General features: G+C 35.3%; 2 protein-coding genes across 2 annotated transcripts in view; both read right to left on the reverse strand.

Annotated features, from left to right (window-relative positions):
- The window catches only part of LOC149562113 (alpha 1,4-glycosyltransferase family protein), a 184,956-nt gene that overhangs the window by 132,706 nt on the left and 26,904 nt on the right, over positions 1 to 25,346 (reverse strand). The window lies entirely within an intron of this gene.
- Positions 9,484 to 11,320, reverse strand: LOC149562114 (uncharacterized). The gene is made up of 3 exons (XM_089824173.1): positions 10,629 to 11,320; positions 10,157 to 10,541; positions 9,484 to 10,031 (listed from the first exon to the last, which is right to left on the reverse strand). The coding sequence occupies exons 1-3, from the start codon at positions 11,109 to 11,111 to the stop codon at positions 9,484 to 9,486; spliced, it is 1,416 nt and encodes a 471-aa protein (XP_089680299.1). The 5' UTR covers positions 11,112 to 11,320.

Here is a 25,346-nt window from a genome sequence, read left to right on the forward strand (position 1 = left end):
TTTGATTTAAGGAGTGCAGTAGGTCTCAGGAGCAGATATCAAGAGGGTTCAAATATTGAAGTAGGATTGAGCATTTTTCTAAATTGTCTGATCGGACAGCATCGCTGCCAGTTGTTCCAGTTTTAAAATTTCTTGCATATGTGCTAAGCATATTGATTATTCTTGATTGGTGTAAACTTGAAAGACAAGTAATCTTGAGATATACTATGCGAAGTATTTTCTACAGATGTGTTTCCTAATCTGCCAGTGGTGTCCTAAAAGAAGCATGAGTCTGAAAGCATATTTGCAAAATAGTTTTAAATACCCTTCAGTCTTGGACATAAAATGTTGTATTGGGATAATGTAGCAAATGCCTTTTCTCATCGCAAATCTGAGAGTAAGTCTCTGCCAACAATGCAATATTGTAGGAGTGGAGTTGAGTTCAATACGATGCCCAATATATCACTCATTAAGTGCAGCAATAATCTCATAGAGTGATAATATATGGAAAGACATAATTATGGTGCAGATGCAATATATATAAATATATATATATATATATATATATATATATATATATATATATATAGAGCAAACGTCAAAGAAAGGAAGACATATCGATCCCTCCTTTCTGTGATTATATAAACGAGACAGAGACTCCAAACATAATTGTGTTTTTAGTAGATATGTATTTATAGAAGTGATTGTATCATGGAAGTCGAGCAACTAAACTAGAATATCTATACAGAGTAGCAGCAAAATTGTGCTTGTGAGACCAAGTTTTCCGTTCATGTTATGCAGCAATATTAAACAACATTGGTTTACGTTTCCTTTCTCTCAAAGTATAGATAAAGAAGGATTGATGTGTCAGCAGTAAGGAAAGACTGTATTATGTCCAAGTAGCTGTCGGAAAATCACTTTCCATCCGTGAGAGTCAGTATTAGCAAATTTTAGTAAATAAATTTTCTAATGTATGTTGTGTTTGTTGCAGGTTTCTGGGCATACGAACAGGAAGTATGCAAGTATCGGGAGCAGTTTCAAACAATAATAAATGATGTCTGCGTTAAATGAAGGAACACACAGTAATATGTGGAAACTACAAAGGAATTATCTGCGCACCACCATATAAACATGTAGAGGATATAATTATATTGGTGACAATATCCTACAGGCATCGAATCAATAACTCAAACATTACATCTACCATTTCTCCTATTGGTGCCCCATAGAAAGTTCTCTCACATGTAAAGATATTACAAACCATGGAAGGAGCGATGATGATGTATCAGCCCGATAAGTTCTCTGAAGTTGCAGTCACTTAAATACGTATGGAAATAGAAGAATCTAGTCCTCGCAGAAGCCCACCATAGACCCTCCTGAAGACATGATCACACAATATGCAAACAAAATAGGGGAGTGGTTGGAGTTTCTATGCATGAGAGATCAAGATTGAGCGATGAAGAAATGTCTAGAGAAAAGCAGGTTTATGGATGCGTGATAGCGGGAGAACTGTGCCATTAACGATAATGATTTAAGAAGATTAAGCACAATCAAGTTATTCCCAGACTGATATATTCTAGGTTGCGTCAGGTTCAACGCTTGTGAGGTGCACATCTATATGGAAGAGGGAGAGTTCGAATAATAGGAGCCTTCGTTTGTCTTATATAACTTAATTCATGCCCGATTTAAGTTTATCTTTGTGCAAAAAATTGCGGGAGTTATGGATTGGTTAATTGTTATGAAAAGATGCATTGTTTTGGGAAAGCCATAGTGCCTTTTCGTTGTGTATAACTAGGAGAATGTAAAATTTAAACAAGACACAACCCATATTATATAAAACTATCTGCATATTTCTAAGATATACATATTATTAAATTTCTTCAAAGGGAGATTTTTGGAGTTTGTACAAAGCAATGTGGAGATTGCGAATCTTTGAGCATAAACATTGATATTGTTTGAGATCGAGCTGTGTTGAATAGAGCATCAGCAATCTGAGTGTCTTCAATACAAACTTTACAGCAATAAAATCAGTAAGAGTTTTATTTGTTTTATAGAGATAAAATTTATATGATTTGTCCTTTGTGATCGTCTCATTATATGTTTGTTTATAATTCGTTATTACAATAAGTGAATCAAATTGCTCACTACTATTTAAATCTAATAAATACAAATATTGCAAATATTAATGCTTTCTTTATTTGTATCTATTTTGTGCATTAAATGGTTAAAACATTATAGACTGATTTAAATAAGTGAAGAGGTGAAACAATTTGAGACATTGTAATAATTGAATCATTTACAAATATTATATAATCAGCATCATAAAGTTGTATGTGAGAAATATATATTTGACTCCATTACCCAATAAAATTTGGCACTAATCATTATTTTGCTCATGATTTTCAACCCATATGCTAGCAACTCTTTAGCTTCTTTCCTTTTAAGAATTTGAATCTTATTTGTAGTAGTAATTCGTTTTAAAATTTTCCTTTCAGCAGCATAAAATTTTAATAAAGTAATCAAAGTTTGAAGAATAATAGTTATTAATCGCAATCCAGAAAGTTTCCTTCAACACTTGCCAATTAAGGAATTTATTTTTATGTTATAATCTGCTGTAAATCATCTTGGATTTGAGTTTTTGCTATCCAGGATTTGGGTGAACCGGCCTTGGTCTGGCGGAGCCAAAAGCGCAGAGGATTTGAATCGATCAGATTAATCCTATCAAGTTGGCCAAAATCAGTTAGATACCCAGCATCAAGCAGGCAAGGCTCGTAGATTTTTAATCAGCAATTTTGATAACCAACAGATTGGCGACTCTACTGGGGAAATCGCAAGTAAGCTTTGCATACTCCATCAGACCAGTCTAGAGTTTCATTTAAGCATAGCTTTGTGGTGAGTTCTCATATTTTGTTTCTTTTAAGCACTCACCAAAATCTTTGACGTGTTATTAATCTTACCTCTAATATTTTTATTGGCTGTTTTATATTTTTCAGATTCTAATATTTAAATTTCTTATCAGCATTTGAGGAAAATTTCATTAGGTTCTTCTTGAGATTTCTAATTGTGCTCAGAAATCTTGATTTTTGCTTAATCTAAAGTTGTCTCTATTTCATGTAAATATTTGAAAGCAACTAAGACTAAGTTCATTTGTTATTTTCAGCAAATCATTCTCAAGTTATTGGCATTAACTCTATTGGATAAAGAACCTAGATATTTATTTCTTTCTTCTTAGGAGAAAGTGGCGACTCTATTTTGTTTCAATAATATATTTTATTAAGCATCATTTGTTTACTTTTGAAGTGTATTTGAGGTAGAAGATCAATAAATCCCTGACCTAAAAGACTTGAACAATTAACTTTTGAAAAAAAGCCAAAAAGTAAGAAAGGTAAAAATCAAAAGGCAAAAATGTTTTACACAGGACACAGAAACTTTCGGGAAAGGACCAACAAACAACCCGAAATATGTGAATCAAGTCATAATAGTCCGGAAAAAGATGAAGAAAATTGTAATCCATTTTTTCACATTCTTAAGGTTGATAAAGAGCTAGAATGTGAGATAACTCGTATTGAGGATGATGAAGAACAAGAACAAATAATGCAATGGGATATGATAATAAAAAAGATGGCTGAAACAACAAACGTTAATAGTGCAATATTGGCCAAAACATTAAAATTGCAGCCGGATGATATCCTCGCAAAAATAGGAATATCAAAAGATCTTATTGCCTCCCCGCCTAGAAAAGCTTGTAATGAAGAAAAGTCAGATAGGTGGAGGGAAGAGAAGTCTGAAAATACAAAATGAAATGAATACACCACCAAAATACAATCCGCCTCATAGAAAGAATCTGGAGACACAGTTTGCTACTAGTCATGTCCATCCATTATATGAGAACAAAAGAGTTAGAAATCAAAATAATAATTTTAACAAGCATTTCCATAACAATCAGCGGAAATGGAACAATGGGCAACATAATAGAGGAATTCAACAAAATGGTGGAGACATTAAACAGCCCTATGGGTTGAATCAAAATAATAATAATCAAAACATCTAGGGACATATGGTGCAAAATCAGGGCATTAGAAATCAAGTAAAAAGGCAGCCTATAGCAATCGAAAGATATAGACAACTTGATTTCAATGGGATTAGAGGATATCCAAATCCTATATCAAATGACTTAAGGAATGCTATTCCAAAATTTTCAGAAAGTGGAACAGAATATGCTGAAAGACGTGCCATTAATCTGCAAAATGTAATTGAAGATTGGAGGAAGATCACGAAGATGTATTCATGAAACTTTTTGTTCAATCATTAACTGAGGATGCTGCAAAATGGTATAAAAGTTTGCCAGATGGATCCATTTCTAGATGGTGCGATTTTGCTGATCAGTTTATTGAGCAATTTGGTGATCACAATGACACATCCTTTGCATCACGTGAATTAACAAGCATTAAAAAGAACACAAATGAATCAGTACCAGAATTCAATAAAAGATTTAACAAAGTTCTCAACAGGATTCCGAGGGAAACTAGACCGGTGGATTCATTTTTTATTGATTTCTACTTAAGTGCTTTTAATAGTAAAACCCACTATGAGATAAGATCTCAAAGACCTTCTTCGCTGCCACAAGCTTTCAAAATTGCCATGACAATTGAGAATAATAGGAAAGTAGCAAGAAGAATCAACAAGAGGGATGATCCAAAATTATGCAATCCTAAAAACCCCAAGAAGGATGATCTAAAAGAAATAATGGATATGCTAAAGGAAATAAAGGTCAAACAAAATAGAAATGAAAGACCACCCTTTCCCAAAAATGACAAGGTAAGACTGCATGATATGCCCTACAATACGAATTGGAAAGATGGAAAACCAAAAAGACCGAATCATGCTAAGGACACCCTCGATCCTTTAAAGAAAGTCAACATCGTTGATGATGGCCCATGGTGTGATGTATGTAGGTTGCCTCATGATCCTAAACATTGTATTGTTGCACAAACTGTTTTTGAGGAAGAAAATCGAGCAAATGAAGAGAAACCTATGGTCAACACTATACCATCAGAACCATTGTGGGGTAGAGATGAAGATGACTCTACGGATGAAGACCAAAATTCTGATTGTTATTATAGGGGCTCTAATCAGCAACGTTGTGTTCAACAGGTGTTTTCAGATGAGGAGGATACACCTACTTTTTGCAGATTAACGGCAGAAGAAAGAAGAGCTTATACTATTGCAGTAGTAGAACATGCTAAACACACTTACCAAAGAAGGAATAAGGGCAGTACTACTGATCAAGGTAGTATTGCTGGTATATTCGCAAAAAATCAGCAACGGGTAGATGCATCTAGGAAGCCTAGCAATCAAGCTCAAGCCAAGCAAAAAGAAGGTAATCAAACCTATAGGCTAACCAAGCAACCAGTCATGCATACTAATGGTAAGCAAATATCTAACTGTCGCATTTTTATGAGTCATGCTTTATCTCAACTAAAAATTACAGTACCTCTAATGGAAATGATGAAATTTTCTGATTACAGGGATGAGACTTTGAAGATATTATCTAGCATACAAAATGTTAGTATTAAGAACGATGTGAAAAATAACAAAGAGCCACCTATTGTATATCTAGGAACAACATTGAATAAAAAGTCAAATCAAGTAGACCCATTTTATCTAACATTGTTGATAAATAATAAATTGGTAAAAAATTGTATGATTGATTCTGGCACAGCAATTAATATCATGTCTGCTGATGTAATGAAAGAGATAGGTCTCAAAGTTGATACTCCTTTTGGTAAACGCTATGCTATGTGTTGGTTCCCAAAACCGTAGATTGGAATCCTACGAGCCTTGCCTGCTCGATGTTGGGATATCCAACTGGTTAAGGCCAACTTGACGAGATCAATCAATGTGATCCAAATCCCTTGCGCTTCTAGCTCTGCAAAACCGAGGTGGGTGTACCTGATTCTAGACAACAGCCTCAAATCCAAGATGCTTAAAGCAAATCAATTAGAACACGAATGTGATGAAAGCTTTCAAAACGGCAAGAATTTTAGAAAGCTATTAAGATTGCAAATTTTGAATTAAGGATAAAAGTAAATAATTGTATGAATGTTTTTAAATAAAAGTGATTATTACAAATGATTGCAACAAATGAATATATTATTTCCTCAATGGAAAGAAATGAAACAATTGCCAACATATGGATTATGAATTAAGAATAAAAGACCAGTGCTTAATTAAATGGGCAATAGAATCAATAGTATTAGTTGAAACGTATAACTTTATAAAAATTAATATATTTAACTATAAATAATTTTAATAATTCAGATGCGACGGATCAATTATATGATTGTAATTTTAAATTAGTCTAAAATGCACTTTAACTCCTGCGAAGACAAATTAAACATAAATACGGAAACAATAAAATATTTCACAATATCTATATTTATCAAATTTAAAATGCGATAATGATCCAATCCACTTATCCGAATATTACAATATTTATAGAAAATAAATAAAAGACATTTATAAAGGACACAACTAAATAATAAGTTAAACTCCACTGCAAATAAAAATAAATGCACTTACATATTATGTCGGAAATAAAAATTACAAGTAGAGACACTCCTTATGAATGATCCATCCACTACAAATTTATCCGGACCGAAAGAAATTTACTCAAAAATCCACCATCCACAGGCTTAGTTCAATAGGTCATTCTTTTGCCGATGAGAAAATATAATATATCATAAGGCATAGGCTAGACAAAAATTTTAAAATATGAATGTGTATCTTTTGATTTTCTCACTATACATATTTATAGAGAAGCTAAGGGTGTCGGTTGTCTTATGAAACATCGCACCCCCTCATAAATAAAAACTAACCAAATTAATTTTATTTGGACCCAAATATAATCGGCACTTTGATGACTAATGTTTATATAATTTTTACCACACCAAATGTAACCAGCAATTTAGATTATTCCTCCTTTATATCATCTGGGCGCTGCTTATTTCATTTTCTCTTAACTATTATCTGCGCAATCTTTCATCCATCAAATGGCTTCCTTCTTCCAATTGCAATCTCCAGTTACAACTGTGAGGAAATCGTGCAGACATCAGGATCAGGTTGGAGTATGCTTCAAGGTTGCTGCCGTCTGATGGTCGGGCAGGTGTGCTTCCGAGTTGGGAATGCACGGGTTTATCTAGAGTTCCACACGATCTACAATATCCTTCCCATCTACACTCAAAACCTGTAACAAAACACGCATAAATAAAATGCACAGTAATAAAACTTCATATGCCATTCCCAGATGGATGAACAATAACCTTCAAAGAAACTCTTCATTTCTTCGAAAATGTGAGGAAAACTCTCAATCCTTCTAAAAGATTTCAAGCACTTCAATCCCGGATCAAGATTATAATAAACTTCTCAACATTGGCCACCAAACACAAGGAAAAATCCTTTGTGATCTACAGCTACTCCACAGCACAAAACCTTCACATGAATGGAAATGATAGATTGCTGTTGTCGTATCTCTTCTTCTGCGGGTTCCAGATGTGGGCCTTTTGCTGATGAGCACCAATCTTAATGTCAACTTACATTGCCTCACTGGATTGCTCAAATTTTTGATTGAGACGTGCATGATTTGCCAATTTAGTGAGCACATATCTAAGCTACGTGTGATGCAAAGGATCCTCACTTCTAAATTCGAAACCCTTAGAGTAATTCATTTAATCACAGTTCCGTTTAGTTGCTCTACCATACGTCTAGCATCAGGGCTATGTATATATTCTGTACAGCCTTAACATTTCTGCACCTCATAAAACCTGTCATGAGCTCTATTTATCTGATGACTGCCAAACATATATCAGTGTTTTGGGTATACTTTATAATCTTCAATCTGAACACACACTTTCATGCTCCACAAATTATCTGATCCGTATTGTTGTCAGTCTTCATATATTTCTCAAAACATGAAGGTTTATTTTACACAATTTCTGATAATATACTTGGTCCTAACACGGCTCTGTATCACCACGTGGAGGTATGCTGAACCAGTACGATTTTACTTGGAGGTATTGACCAATCTCCAACTCTAATCACTGTGAGAACATTATCATTCATGTGTTCCATACCTGCACAGGCTCATTCCTTGACTCTTTTGGGACTACTTTAGACAGTACAGAATATACTAAGCATTTTTGCTCAATCACCTTGATGCTGGTAGAATTGAATTCAGTTCTATAGGTGATTACTCAATATCAGATATGATAGGATGGTGTTGTATGATACTTTGGCATACTCGTAACTAAAATGTAATATTTTCTATTGTGACCAATCAAGAAATCAGAATCCTTTAAATCCTCATGAATACAAATTTGAAGAATATATATGCTGCTCAAATGTTTGCCACCGGTGATATCATTGAATGTTATATTTCAATCTTTATCAATCAATCCCTATCATAAAAGGATGCGGCAGAGATATTTGGTGTTCTTTATGTGCTTTTCCCATTACCTCTGTTGCTGATACACATATACTCCATAAGGTTGACATCAAATAAAGGACTTCCTAAATAAAATAGACTCAACAATTGTGGTCAACAGGTCAGCATGTCTACATGTTGTCATAGGCAGCCTGCCCTTTCATGTAACAAATCGCAAATTGAATGACATATATGTACTGGTCCATAATGAAAATGTGTACAATTCGAAACACAAAATCAGGCTCCATCACTATGGATAATAGATCTGTGCCTGTAGTTGGAATTATTAAAAATGTTGAATTTCGTTTTCCATCATTTCCACATATATCATATAGAACTGACATTACAGTAGTCGAGATATCAACAAGTTATGGCATATTGTTATCTAGACAGTGGTCGAATTTGGTTGGTGGTCATGTGCAGCTGGATTTGTCTTATGCTACCATACCTGTAGGGGGCAAGGAGATCAAAATTGAGAGGGAGCCCCAGTCGTATTACTTGGTTGAGGATTATATCCTGGATCCTGAAATCAACTTTTGCCATTCCAACATAGATAACTTCCAGGTAAGCATAACTAAACCCATAGTTTAAAAACTCGGTATTGGCAATATCTCGACTAACCCAAAAAATTTGAAAAACTCAGAATCGGCATAAAACTCGGCTAAAAATTCAGCAATAAATCAGCACTTTTATCAAACATTTGAAAATATAAAATTTCTTAAAATATGCTTTAAAATGCATACATACACCAAATTTGTGGAATATATAATAATTTGAAAATTGAGATATCCACCATATATCATTCAAAGTTTAAGTTAAACAGTAATTTATACTTATAGCAAGAGGAACTTAGTAGATTAATCATTAACAATTTAACATACTACTAGAATCGTATACCAAAAAACAAGTAGAACATCTGAATATAAATAAGTTCAATACATAAAGTCAAACTCTACGAAACTACTACTTCTGAATACATATTAAGTTCAAGTCTCGGTATCAATGAAAGTTGAAAGTAGCAATCATAAATTGCGCCTACGAGTAAAACTCAAAAGAGATCCTTGTTGCTGGGTGGGTGGTGTTGAAGTAGTTGCTGTGGCAACATCCTCAACAGGTGCCCTAATAGGTCCCTCACGCTGGATAGAAGCCTCTGATGGATGACCAAGCTCATGTTCCTCCTCACATGCTGCCACATCTACATCCCACTCATCTGCTTCTCTCTCAAACTCAACTAGCTGCTCATCTGTCAGTAAAGGTTCACCAACATCCGCATCCTCACCATCAGGAGGAGCAATCCAATCGGCTGAATATGGATCAATGTCATCCAAGTCTAGTGCTTCATATGAAGCTTGCCCTTTCAACTTCTTCTCATGCAAGATAAGGTTGTACGTCACATAAACCAAATCATTCAAGCGCTTTTGAGTCAACCTATTACGTTTCTTTGTGTGAATGTTTTGAAAAGTACTCCAATTTCTCTCGCAGCCAGAAGCACTACAAGGCTGCAATAAAATTCGGATGGCAAGCTTTTGAAGATTAGGCATTGTGGCACCATAATCTTCCCACCATAGATCTGCAAGGATTAAAAAAAATCATTTATGATGTGGTAAAACTTCCAATAAACTTCGCGAGCGAAATGAATGGTATGATAAAACTAAACACATTCTTTTTTACTTGGTTGCAAGGTGTATCTCCTACGTTTGCAATCAGGAGAAGAAAACAATGACCCCTCTTCCCTCTTGTAGCTCTGCAACTCATCAAGTATGAGGTCTCGGAGGTGCGTATCAACAACCAATCTTCGAATACATGTGTCCAAGCCAATTTGAACCTCTATATCTACTTTAAAAGTGTTGGAAAAATAGTACTTGGGGTTCAAGAAGTAGGCAACTGCATGAATGTGTTGGTGGAGTTGTCGGTTCCACCTACGATCAATGATGTTCCATATGGGTCTATATTTGGTCTCATTTGACCTATAAAAGTGTTGAATGGCCTCTTTTGCACTATCCGTGGCCTCATATAGAAACCCCATGGGGTTTTTATCCCCTCCCACAATTTGTAGAACCTTCACCATCGGTTCTAATACCTAGACATAATAAAACATACAAAAATCAGCCAAGGACAATATTTCAAAATTGAATATTAAATCATCAATGAATACTTGAAAACTTACTTTGAGGGTCTCTTCCATCAGCTTTTGAAAGCTACCATCAAACACAATCCTCACAATCTTCTCTGCTTCAGGCTTCCTGGCATAAGGACTCTCTAACCATTTCTTATCAAGAAACATGCGCCTAAGGTCTAGCAATGTCTCAGATATGTTTTGCAAGTTTAGAAAATTAGTAGCAAAGCGTGTGACCCCTGCCCGTACAAGATCCTTACCACTAGTGTGCTCTCTCATAAGGCTCAAGACCCATGTATGATTGTAGATGTACTTAGCAATATTTCTTCCATCTTCAACCACCTTCTCCACCCAGCTCAATTTCCCTAGATCCTCAAGAAGCAAGTCAAGACAATGGGCAGCACAAGGGCTCCAAAATAATGTGGGATGTCTCTCCATGAGAAGTCTACCGGCAGCCACATATGCAGCTGCATTATCAGTCACAATCTGGATGACATTAGCAACTCCCACATCTATTACCACCTCATCCAACATGTTACACAAATTTTCTACATTTTTTACTTGATCCGAGGCATCAACTGATTTTAGAAATACCAACTGCCCCCCTGAAGCAACTAGAAAGTTGATGAGTGTCCTGTTCCTGCCATCTGTCCACCCATCAGATATAATAGTGCAACCTTTTTGTTCCCAAACTTTTCTTTGTTCTTCTACAAGCTGATGAATATTTCTTACCTTGTCCTGTAACAATGGCCCACTCACCTCATAGGGAGTTGGGGCTTGAACCCCTTACCAGACAAAGAAATGGAAGTTACCACTTGATCCCATTACGGACTACATAAAGAATTGAAGGGAATATCATTGCAGATCCAAAATCTTGTAATTGCCACCTTTGTCTTCTCATACATTTCTTTGTTCCACGCAGTGCCTAGCAAGCTGGGTTGAGCACCAGGAGTGTTACGTGAAATCCAAAAGTCTGCTAGAGACACACTCGTACTTCTCGATCCTCGTATCCGAGGCCCAATAGAAGAATCCTCTCCACCAGTTTCTAATCCTGTAGAACTAAAAGTCCCCATTGGGGCTGCCATGGCCTCAAATGTCCTCTTTTTTTCTGCCTTACTTTGTGCATATTTTTGTAGGCTTGTCAAAGCCTCTCTTGTAGCCTCTTCTAGACATTCTTCACACACTATAATATCATTGCATGGAATCTTTGCAAGATGGTATTTCAATCGGCTTATCCCTGAAGTCATTTTCTTATAGCAATGGATACATTCGACATGTCCACTGATTACCCCCGAGATCCCATGTTTCCATAAAGGATCCTTAGCTCTGCCACCACCAGTCATCTTGTAGACTTAGAGAACCTAATAAAAAATAGACGATGTATAGTTAGAAAGCATACATCATCTATTAAATATTCAAAAACTAAATTATAAATCTTTTAAAATTTTAACGTTAAAATTAATATTGTTATTATGTTATATACAAAATTATAAATTTCAATAAAACAATAAATTTAATAACAATAATTCTATTTTATTTAATAGTTAACTATATCCCTGGGAACGGTTAAAGTTAAACCTTCAAAAATCAAAATAGATTAACACAAAAAAGCAGCAACAGACTCTATTTTTTTACAAAACCTACAGACTGTGACTTTTTACATGGAGAGCTAAAAGCCTAAAACAATTCAAACACAAGACAGCAAAATTTAAAGCGAGAATATAAATTAAGCTTTTGTGAAACATTAGAAGGGGCAGCAGCATTTATAAGGTTAAAAAACAACAATTCTCTCTATGATACAGGAACACAACAAAGAAGCACAGTGAAATAATGAATTAAGCTTTTTCAAAACTGTAAACATCTACTTTAGAATTTTACGAGAAAAACAGCAGATTCGAATAAAAGATTAACAAGTTGTTCTATCCTACAAGAATGACAATAAGAAGCACAAATTCAGAGTGAATGCATAAAACTTTTACATTAAAATTGTTAATAACAAAGCTATTAGTCTACAAAAGATCAGCAACTTGTTGTACCATTCCAAATAGGTTCAACGAAGCATAAATTATTAAATTCTAATTGAAATCCTAAATTTAGATTTTCTATAACTAATAATAACAAAGTTAGCTGTTATAACTAATAAAATGAGCAGTGGAAGCTTGATCTAGCACCATTGTTTGACACCAGAGGTGAACAAATACATAAATATTATTAATTTCAACAAACACTCAGAAATACCTTTAAAACTTCGTCCTGAGAGGAAAAAGCCCATGTAGCAAATTCTCGAATTGAAGGTTTGAAGGTGTGAAACTTTGAAGACTTGTCGATGTTGAAGGTTTGAAGACAGACGAATTAAAATTATGGAGAATTTGAAGATCCGCAGCAAGATGATTCGCAGCCCTATCCACAGCAAGATGAAATCATCGGCAAGAAACAAAATCACAAATGACCTAAGACGCAAAAATACACAACTTTATTGACCCACGAAATCCTAATTTTTTTGGCATTTTGCATTGACTATAGAAAACGATTTTAACTCACGCTTTATGCAGTATATCGCGATTTTAACGAGGATTTAAGGCCGCGATTTTTCAATAATATCGGCGCCGATTTATTGAGCGTTTTTATCGTTTTACTGGGCATCAATTTTTATGATAGATCGCAAGTATTTTGAACTATGACTAAACCCACTTCTAAAACTATTAATCCAATTTCAATTTATGCGAAAAAAGATTGTAATGACATTTGGCAAATGTTCTTTGACGGTGCCTGTAGTAAGGAAGGAAATGAGGCCGGCATTATATTTATTTCGCCATCAGGTAAAAATTTTGAATTTTCTTTCTTATTAAATTTTGAATGCACTAATAACATTGTTTGAATATGAGGCATTAATTGTTGGTCTTGATATCGCAAAGGCTTATGGGATTAAGTTACCCACTGTCTTAGGGGATTCAGATCTAATTGTTTCCCAAATTAGGCATAAGTTTTCAACTAGGAACCCAAGGTTAAAACAATATCGAAATTATGTGTGGGATTTGCTAGAATTCTTTGATGTCTTTTCTATTAAATGGGTTGATAGGTCAATTAACTACCTGGCTGATATAATGGCTAACTTTGCTATTAGGCAAACAGATATCCCATTTGATGAAGTTATTCAAGTAGAAATGAAAAACATCGATACCAAATAATGTGCAAAACTGGCAAATTTTTGAGGATGATAAAGATATTATTAGATTTTTAACTTGTCAGGAGGATTATGAAAATCAATTTATTGATTGGAATGGGTGTGTTGAAGAAAAGGATGGTAAGAAAACATTGTTTGGAAAAGAAATAGTGCAATTGAAAACAAATAAAATACCTAAGGGTTTAGTGGCTTTAGAGCGAATCTTTGATGAAAGGTAGAGTACAAAGAATAGCAAGTCTACTAAAATCCTAAATGATATTGAGGAAATAAATTTAGGAAGTGAAAATTCTCCCAAAAAGGTTTATATAGGAAATAAATTGTCATCCAAAATAAGGGCTGATTTGATTGCTCTATTAAGAAAATATAGACATGTCTTTGCTTGGAGTTACGATGCACTTAAAGCATATAGGGAAAACTTGTTTCAACATGAAATACCTCTAAAACCTGATGCGAAGCCATTCAAACAAAGACAACATCTAATAAATCCAACCCTAGCTCCAAAAATGAAAAATGAACTCATTAAGTTAAGAGATGCTGAGATTATTAAACCTATTGGGCACTCTACATGGGTTTCAAATTTGGTCCCTGTGAGAACGAACGGTGATATACGATTATGTATAGATTTCAGAAATTTGAATATATCTTCTCTTAAGGATAATTATGCATTACCTAACATGGAAATTTTATTGCAAAAAACAGCTGGTAATGAACTATTATCTATGATGGACGAATTCTCAAGTTATAATCAAGTGAAAGTTAAAGAGTCCGAACAGTATAAGACTACTTTCATGACACCTTGGGGTACTTAGGTCTACGCTAGGATGTCTTTTGGGCTAACAAATGCGGGAACTACTTTTCAAAGGGCAATGGATGTTGCTTTTGATGGATTAATTGATTTAATTATGGTAGTTTACCAAGACGACCTCACCACTTATTCTAAGAAAGGAGAGGACCATTGTAAGCATTTAGAGAAGATTTTTATAAGAGCCCTTGAATTTGGAATTTCTTTAAACCCTAAAAAATGTCAATTTGGGGTCACTGAAGGAAAACTATTAGGACATATTGTCTCTAAGGATTGGGTAAGAATTGATCCAGAAAGGGTAGCAGCCATCGACAATATTCAAATACCTAAAACAACCAAGGGAATCCAATCGTTCTTTGGACAAATCAACTTCGTGAGAAGATTTGTTTCTAATTTTGCTGAGATCATTAAACCTATTGCTAAGATGCTTAAAAAGGGAACAAAGATCGCTTGGGATAATGTGGCTGTAGGAGCATTCACTAAGATAAAGAAAGCTATAAAGGAGGCTCCAGTTCTGAAATCCCCCGATTTTAAGAAGCCTTTCCAATTATTTTTGTTTGCTTCTTACCATACTATAGTCGTTGTTATGTTACAAAAGAATGATGAGGGGCATGAGCAGCCAATTGCATTCTTTAGCAAAAGTCTACAAGCTGCTGAACTAAATTATGGCATAAATGAAAAGCAGGCCTATGCTCTTGTTAAGGCAATTAAATCCTTTCGACCTTATTAAGTTGGAGCTGAAGTCATTGCTTATGTGCCAAATGCTGCCATTAAAGATATATTTAGACAATCTGAAATTACTGGGAGACGATGTCATTGGATAAATAAAATCCAAGAATTTAATATAGACATCCAAATCACAAAATTAGTTAGAGGGTAGGGATTGGCTAAGCTTATGGCAGAGTCAAATCTGGAAGCCGTACAAGTTGACTAGATTGACGATGATCATACTAAAGTTAGTATTGAGAGATGCCCTTGGTATACAGACATAGTTTATTATTTGCAGCATACTAAATGTAGAGATGATTTGAATGAAAATCAAAAAAGAACTATTAAATTATAGGCTGCAAAATATGTTTTTATTCAAGGAGATTTATATTGGAAAAATCAAGATAGAATTTTATTATTTTGTTTAGATGTTGCACAGTCAGCAGTTATTCTCAAAGAGATGCATGAAGGGGTTTGCGGCGGTCATTTTTCAACTAGGACTACAGCACACAAGATATTACGAGCAGGTTACTACTAGCCTCAACTTTTTAAAGATTGTCATGCCTATGTTCGAAAGTGCGAAGCTTGTCAAAAATTCTCTGGTAAGTTGAAGTATGATGGCGCCCTTCCTTTAAGAACATTACAAGCAGAGGAACCTTTCCAAATGTGGGGAATTGATTTTATAGGAGAAATTAGTGATAAGTCAAGTGGTGGACATAGCTGGATTTTAGTGGCCACCGATTACTTTACCAAATGGGTAGAGGCTATACCCACTCAGCAATCAACGAGTAAGGTGGTAATTAAGTTTCTTATTGAAAACATCTTAACTAGATTTGCAGTTCCTCAAAAGATCATAGCAGAAAATGGTATGTGTTTTAGATCTAATGAGTTTGCTAAATTTTGTACGAAATATGGCATTGCAGTATCATACTCATCTCTGTATCATCCCCAAGGCAGTGGACAAGCAGAGTCTAGCAACAAAAACATCTTAAAGATTATCAGAAGAATGTTGGATAACAAGAAGTGCGCTAGGGATTCGAAAATTAGCATTGTGGGCAGACAGAATCACGATAAAAAAGTCAACAGGTTTTTCTCCTTTCAACTTAGTTTATGGGAAAGAAGCAAAGCTTCCCTTGAATAATTTATTGCCTGTTTACAAATTTGTTATTGAGGAACAATTAGAAGATATCAATTTCATGGAGAATAGATTAAATGCACTGATTGAGCTAGACGAGGTAAGAAGGTTAGTGCAGGAACAGAATATAAATAAGCAGCAGCAGGTTAAATTTTTTTACGACAAAAAATCTTCAAACCGATCTTTTAAGACAGGTGATTGGGTCTTGAAATGGAACGCTAAGGATCAAGACAAAAGAAAGCATGGTAAGTTTGAGGCTTTATGGCTCGGACCCTTCATAATTTTTGAAAAAGCTGAGGAACAATCTTATTTATTGCAAGATACAAATGGTCGTATTCAAGACTTTCCACTCCATGGACAATACCTTAAGCCATTCTTTCAATGAGCATGAAAAGGGGAGTACTATTTCCTTTCTTTGCTTTATTTTTATTTTTATTTTTTTATTGTTTATGTTTGTATATGTACTGGATTGCTCCTAATCTTTTGGCAGGTCTGCTCTTCCAGAGATAGCTGGAGTTCTCACTATGCCCACAAGGGACATATGTCCCCAATAAGAGCCACTGATGGAGACAAAATTTCTTGGTTTCCTTTTTGATTTGAGGAGTGCAGAAGGTCTCAGGAGCAGATATCAAGAGGGTTCAGATATTGAAATGGGATTGAGCATTTTTGAAAATTGTCTAATCAAACAGGATTGCTGCCAATTGTTCCAATTTTCAAATTTCTTGCATATGTGCTAAGCATATTGATTATTCTTGATTGGTGTAAACTTGAAAGACAAGTAATCTCGAGATATACTATGCGAAGTATTTTCTACACGATGTGTTTCCTAATCTGCCAGTGGTGTCCTAAAAGAAGCATGAGTCTGAAAGCATATTTGCAAAACAGTTTTAAATACCCTTCAATCTTGGACATAAAATGTTGTATTGGGATAATGTAGCAAATGCCTTTTCTCATCGCAAATTTGAGAATAAGTCTCTGCCAGCAATGCAATATCGTAGGACTGGAGTTGAGTTGAATACGATGCCCAATATATCACTCATTAAGTGCAGTAATAATCTCACAGCGCGATAATATATGGACAGACATAATTATGGTGCAGATGCAATATATATATCCAAAGAAATTATAGAACAAACGTCAAAGAAAGGAAGACATATCAATCCCTCCTTTCTGTGATTATATAAACGAGACAGAGACTCCAAACATAATTGTGTTTTTAGAAGATACGTATTTATGGAAGTGATCGTATCACGGAAGTCGAGCAACTAAACTAGAATATCTATGCAGCGTAGCAGCAAAATTGTGCTTGTGAGACCAAGTTTTCCGTTCATGTTATGCAGCAATATTAAACAACATTGGTTTCCGTTTCCTTTCTCTCAAAGTATAGATAAAGAAGGATTGATGTGTCAACAGTAAGGAAAGACTCTATTATATCCAAGTAGCTGTCGGAAAATCACTTTCCATCTGTGAAAGTCAGTATTAGCAAATTTTAGTAAATAAATTTTCTAATGTGTGTTGTGTTTGTTGCAAGTTTTTGGGCATACAAACAAGAAGTATGCATGTATCGGGAGCAGTTTCAAACAATAATAAATGATGTTTGCATTAAATGAAGGAACACACAGTAATATGTGGAAACTGCGGAGGAATTATTTGTGCACCACCATATAAACATGTAGAGGATATAATTATATTGGTGACAATATCCTACAAGCATCGAATCAATAACTCAAACATTACATCTGCCATTTCTCCTATTGGTGCCGCACAGAAAGTTCTCTGACATGTAAAGATATTACAAACCATGGAAGGAGAGATGATGATGTATCAGCCTGATAAAGTTCTCTGAAGTTGCAGTCACTTAAATATGTATGGAAATAGAAGAATCCAGTCCTCGCAGAAGCCCACCATAGACCCTCCTGAAGACATGATCACACAATATGCAGACAAAATAGGGGAGCGGTTGGAGTTTCTATGCATGAGAGATCAAGACTGAGCGATGAAGAAATGTCTGGAGAAAAGCAGGTTTATGGATGCGTGATGGCGGGAGAATTGTGCCATTAACGATAATGGTTTAAGAAGATTAAGCGCAGTCAAGTTATTCCCAGAGTGATATATTTTGGGTTGCGTCGGGTTCAACGCTTGTGAGGTGCACATCTATATGGAAGAGGGAGAGTTCGAATGATAGGAGCCTTCGTTTGTCTTATATAACTTAATTCATGCCCAATTTAAGTTTATCTTTTGTAAAAAATTGCGGGAGTTATGGATTGGTTATTTGTTATGAAAAGATGCATTGTTTTGGAAAAGCCATACTGCCTTTTCATTGTGTATAAATAGAAGAATGTAAAATTTAAACAAGACACAGCCCATATTATATAAAACTATCTGCATATTTCTAAGATATACATATTATTAAATTTCTTCAAAGGGAGATTTTTGGAATTTGAACAAAGCAATGTGGAGATTGCGAATCTTTGAGCATAAACATTGATATTGTCTGAGATCGAGCTGTGTTGAATAGAGCATCAGCAATCTGAGTGTCTTCAATACAAACCTTCCAGCAATAAAATCAGTAAGAGTTTTATTTGTTTTAGAGATAAAATTTATATGATTTGTCCTTTGTGATCATCTCATTATATGTTTGTTTATAATTCGTTATTACAATAAGTGAATCAAATTGCTCACTCCTATTTAAATCTGATAAATACAAATATTGCAAATATTAATGTTTTCTTTATTTGTATCTATTTTGTGCATTAAATGGTTAAAACATTATAGACTGATTTAAATAAGTGAAGAGGTGAAACAATTTGAGACATTGTAATAATTGAATCATTTACAAATATTATATAATCAACATCATAAAGTTGTATGTGAGAAATATATATTTGACTCTATTACCTAATAAAATTTGGCATTGATCATTATTTTGCTCATGATTTTCAACCCATATGCTGGCAACTCTTTAGCTTCTTCCCTTTTAAGAGTTTGAATCTTATTTGTAGTAGTAATTCGTTTTAAAATTTTCCTTTCAGCAGCATACAATTTTAATAAAGTAATCAAAGTTTGAAGAATAATAGTTATTAATCGCAATCCAGAAAGTTTCCTTAACACTTGCCAGTTGAGAAATTTATCTTTATGTTATAATCCGCTGTAAATCATCTTGGATCCGAGTTTTTGCTATCTAGGATTTGGGTGAACCAGTCTTGGTCTGGCGTAGCCAAAAGTGCAAAGGATTTGAATCGATCAGATTAATCCTGTCAAGTTGGCCAAAATCAATTAGATACCCAGCATCGAGCAGGCAAGGCTCATTGGTTTCTAATCAGCGATTTTGATAACCAACACCTTAAGGGAAGATCACTCTCCCTTCATAGTTAATTTTACCACTTCTCCGTAAGTAATTGATTAGTTATCTATCCTGATCCCATCTCTTTATACTTAGACTGTTGATCACATTATTTCAGAATTAGTTTTTGATTGTTATCGGTCAACTTAATTGCATGTCTTTACCAATATTGATAACTATCAATCATGATCAATATTTCTTAATCGTAATCAATCTCTTTCGAACTAGCTAAACCCATTCATTAGCTCTGACATTTCGTGCTTAACTTGATGAGAATATAGTAATGTTTTGCCCTGTCATGATACATTCATTGCCTTCCAACCAAACAAAAGAGTTACACAGTGTCATCGTTATATCAACTCACCCATTCATTAGCTCTGACATTTCATGCTTAACTTGATGAGAATATAGTAATGTTTTTCCCTATCACAATACATTCATTGTCTTCCAACCAAACAAAAGAGCTACACAATAATATATCACTCCCTTCATGTTGTCCAAGGAAAATATTAATATTTCTTAATGCATTTTTGAAGACTACCACAAACGCGACAAAGCCGTAATAAGAAATTCCAAATCTAAGCTCTATCTTTGATCATTATTTTTTATATTCTTCACACAAGGCAAGTCTCAAGATAAAGTCTCAAACTTCAATGACTTTCCAACTATTTTAACTCACTCTTGGATCAAGAATGATACTGCAATCCCCACTACGGTGGATACACTTCATCTTATCAACACCTCTCCCACGCTGATTTTGCCTCCTATGAGGCAGATTTAGGGCCAAAGCACCAGCCACATCTCGATCTAACCTTTACCGTCTCTCCAATTCCCTCTTCACCTGTTGCTAGCCCTCCGTTGCATTCCTATACATAAGTGGTTTATCCACTTTTGCTCTCCACCACAAAAACGGAACCAATCTCAGACTTCAATGACTTCCCAACTATTTTAACTCACTCTTGGATCAAGAATGATATTGCAATCCCCACTACGGTGGATACACTTTATCTTGTCAACACCTCTCCCACGTTGATTCTGCCTCCTACGAGGCACATTTAGGGCCAAAGCACCAGCCACATCTCGATGTAACCTTTACCGTCTCTCCAATTCTCTCTTCACCCATTGCTAGCCCTCCGTTGCATTCCTATACATAAGTGGTTGCAATGTCCCCTTTGGGGGCATTAGAGATTTGAAAACTTATTTTATATAATGTTAAAATTGACTGAGACGAAGACTCAAATTATTAAAAAGTCAATTTAATGTTATAAAGAGGGCAAAAGGTCAAGGAGGAACAAGATGAAATGCCTTAAAGAAGTTGAAGAGCCACAAGAGAATAAAATGGAAGCTAGAGGGGAGCCAAAGAGTCTTGGTTTGTGTTTTAAAAAGGGAAAGAGGCTCATTACTGGATATGCTTGATTTATGACTCAGTTCAGTTTTCTCTCTTATGTGAGTTTTCAGAAAGCTTCAGCTTTCAGTTAATTAGAGGACGTAACCCCTTGTGCTGGCAGACAATGGACGCAAACCCATTGTCCGGGGAGACATCAGTTCAGGTGTTTCACGTGCACTTACAGGTTTTATTCTAGTATTCCGATTTGACTGTTAATCTGTATTAAGGATTGGATTCGTAGTGTTGGTTATTGTATTGTTGTTGTATAATGCAATAACATATTGTAAGGAGTTATAAGAGTGTGCTGGTTTTATCATACTGGTTTGTAACACATGGTTATATGCTCGACATCTTGGATGTTATTGTGAAATAACAGGTTATATTCTTGTGGAGAATTCTTCAGGTTTCATTATAGCATTGTATTCCATTTTGTCTATAGCTGAGTTTGAATGTTATATCTGAGAAAAGTTGACTAAATCTCTATTGGAATTTCTACTAGTTTTCGATTGTGCTGGAAACTATCTGCAATGTTTTATTTCTGATTATATAGTTAAAAGAGAAATCGGTAAATATCCGGTTAGGAATATTTCAGTGGTATCAGAGCCCTATTTCCTGCAATCCTTTTGGGTATAGCTAGACGGTTGATCAGAACTTAGTGTCAAATATTCAATTAGTATCTGAGGAGGTTACACAGTTCTGAAATTTCTATCACAGATAATTTTAGCATAAGGGTTTTATAAGAGAAAAAATTTAGGAAACAAGACCTAAAGCATTTACAGGTATGAAGCTTCTACGGAAGAAAACAATTGGTAAAATAATCAAGTCTATAGTTAAGCATGGCAGCATGGATTCTGGAGTTAGCAAGAAGAATAATAGTGTCAAATCAATAGAGCATCTAGTTACACAAGTGATAACTCCTCTCATTCTAAGTCGCATCTCTCTTTTGGAAAGCATAATTGTTTGCGAATAAACAAGTTTTTTTGTCAACAAGACAGATTGCATCAACTCAGGAGACTTGCTACTATGGTTGGACCAAATCTAAGCATTGGTGAGAAATTACTTGGTCCGCACTAATCAAAAGTTTGGGTAGCACGAATCTTTAAAAGAAGATGTATATAGCAATTATGGCAAATAAGCATATTCACTCCTATGTGTCGACAAAGGTCAAGACTGTAGAATTTATTTTCTGTGAATAAATTTATCATCTCGGCAATATTGGTTTAACCAAGTTGGTCTATAATGGGTCCCCAATGGTTGGCCAAGCTCAAACTCTGTCTATGAATTCTTTGAAGGATACTGTTGCGGGGGTACCCAATGTTAACAAGGATGCTATTGTTTATAGGATGGTCCCAGGGGAAGTTTGCATTGGTTCCCCTATTATTACAATACTTGGTAATGATTTTAAGAAAAATGCTAATTTTGCTAACAACCTCAATAATTTGAAGACTGGTAAGAAGAGAAAGATTCCTCTCCTTAAGGACTCTACCAACAACATTGTTCATGAGGCTCCAAGTCACTCCTTCACCTTCTGGGGAGGATGACAAGGAAAGGCTCAATTAAGTTTCTGTGGATCTTTGGCATGTCTGAGTTTTATAGTTTTAAAGTTTTTAAATAGTCATTCAATTCAATCAAAAAGGTTATAGAAAAGTGAAACAATAAATACCAATCAGTTTTTCTAGTGTAGTTCTTGGTCTCTTGAGACATGGAAAACACTTGCAACTTAGAAATTGTTTAGCAATGAACAATGATATGGAATATGTTTCTAAATCAAATTTTCTAGTTTAGTTCTTGGCCTCATGAAATGTGGAAAACACCTACAATTTAGAAATCATTTGACGATGAACAACAATATAGACTATGTTTCTAAATGGTTGTTTAATTGAAGGCCTTTGTTATGGATTATTCTAATTCAATTTTGAATGTGTACCAACCACCCTCGATTTCTTTGAAATATTTCGGGTCACCAAGATCGCAGAAAGAGCAAGGTGATCTAGCATATGTTGTTCAGGATTACAAACAACTTAAAACAGACTAAACAAAAGAAAGCATAGGACAACAATCTAACCAATGTCACTTAGCAGGATGCATCACAATACAAAAAAGTTAACATCCTTTTATTTAATGGAAATTTTAATTGGTGAAGTTATTTGTTCAACACTACTAGCTTTTGAGTCACCTAAAAGAAAAATACTTGTCACAAATGGAAATCAAACAAGATAGATTTGCTCAACTACTCGAGAATCGTATTGATGGCAAAAGAATGAATCAATCTTTATAGAACGGATAAGTGCAATCTAGTTTAAACCCTAGAAGAAGATTGAATTCACTAGTGTCAAGTGTTACAATTATAATGAATGAGACAATATAAATTATTATTAGCCAAATCTAAAAGATAAATGCACTCGCAAGTTTAGCTTAAGTGAATATAGTAATAAAGGACCTAATTAGATACTTAATTAGGTGATTATCTTAATTACTATAACACCCTCCCTTAAGCCCTCCTCAAGATTAATGTAGGGAGAAGCTAAAGCCCTCAAGAGGAATACATGAATGCACATGTCTAGAAAGCAAGGCTTGATCAGGTACACATACAATTTGATGCAATCTCTCGCAATTGATTAAAAGGAGAAAAGCATTTGGGAAAAGATTCTCTCCAAAAGAGAGAACGAAACAAGTACACTAGTGAAAGAAGGAAAGGAATTTTCAATGTGACCTATCAAGGATTGCTTCTGCCACAATTGTACAATGCATGTCCCCTTTTAGAGAGAAAATGAGGATTGAATTCCCCAATGTAAAAATAGCTCCTATGCCAAAAAGCTTGAAAATAGATAATGATCTGTTGCCTTCAAGGATTGCTTCTGTCACAATATTTAGAGAGAAAATGAGGTTAGGAATCCCTCAATTGAGAAGTTTTCATGTCCCCTTCTCGTATGCAATCCTCGTGGAGCACAATTAGTCTACTCACTGTCCCGGTAGGCTGATTTTGGACATAAGGGATGTCAAGCAGCCACGGTGACTTTTGGCGTAAAGGTGCAGAATTAATTATTTAATACTTTAATGCTAAAGTTTTTGATTATGGGAAAAGCAAGTTTTCTAGGGACCCGAAACCCATTACACAATAGAATGTATATAAAGCATTATGATCCAAACCAAACATATGTGCTAGAGAAGATAAAAGTCTAGTACCCAAATAGACCACTAAGCCCGCAATAGAATAGACGCAACAAAAACAACAAACATTCAACCAGAAGGACAAAAAGACTAGACGCACATCCTACTAAAACGAGACTAACTTCTAAATGGTGTTAGCCACCTCATCCCCAATAGCATTCATCCTTGGAACCACCTTCTTGAGATTTTCCAAGTCACCAGTGTTGTCGGTAAAATGTATAGTGTAGCCGACGGGTAGAGTAGTATCCAAACGGGCGTGTGACGCTTGAGTCACCCCTTCGGAAAGGTATATGTACATGTCCGAGATGGACTTTGTAATCATTGTAATCATTGTAGTCATTGTATTCGGATTGTAACCAGCAAATGCTTATATGAATAAAGTATATGTTCTACATTGAATTGTGTTATACTACATGTGTTAAGTTCTTACCCTGTACGGTAAACATTTGGCGCCATTTCCAGACGAACCTGGAACGAAGGAATGTGATGAAGATTAATGTCGAATTTGCTTAACAAAGATAGGAACAAGGTAAAAGAAAAAGATGAAATACGTACAGCACAAGAAGTTTTAATTCTAGCACAATAGGCAGAGCGCAAGCAGAGGCTTCAACAGATTGCCGAGGGGCACCGAAGGGGTGAAGAGGCACAAACGGAGGGAGTGCACTCACCTAGTAGGTTGAGGAGTGCCAAGGAATTGCTAGAGGAGACTCGACAACGCTTAAATTTGGTGGAAGAAACAAAAGAGGAGTTTCTTAACCTGTATATGCCGAGGGGAGAGTGTCCGAACGGAAGGGAAGCAACTTGCACGGCTCGGAGTGCCAAGGGAGCACGAGCGTGGGGTGATGATCTCTTCGTTCCCGATACACCGAACGAATGGATATAGGCGAAGAATAGAACAACATCACTTGAAGAAGACATTCCACCAAGCAACACGGTTGTTGGAAACAAGACTATTATACAAAGTAGCACGAGTATACAGAACAGTGCAAGTGTACAAAACAGCATGAGTGTGCAAAACAGCGTAGGAGTTTAGAACAGC

Source organism: Cupressus sempervirens, chromosome 4 (assembly GCF_028749045.1).
Source record: "Cupressus sempervirens isolate cs-2001-9-10 chromosome 4, ASM2874904v1, whole genome shotgun sequence".
Taxonomy (NCBI): domain Eukaryota; kingdom Viridiplantae; phylum Streptophyta; class Pinopsida; order Cupressales; family Cupressaceae; genus Cupressus; species Cupressus sempervirens.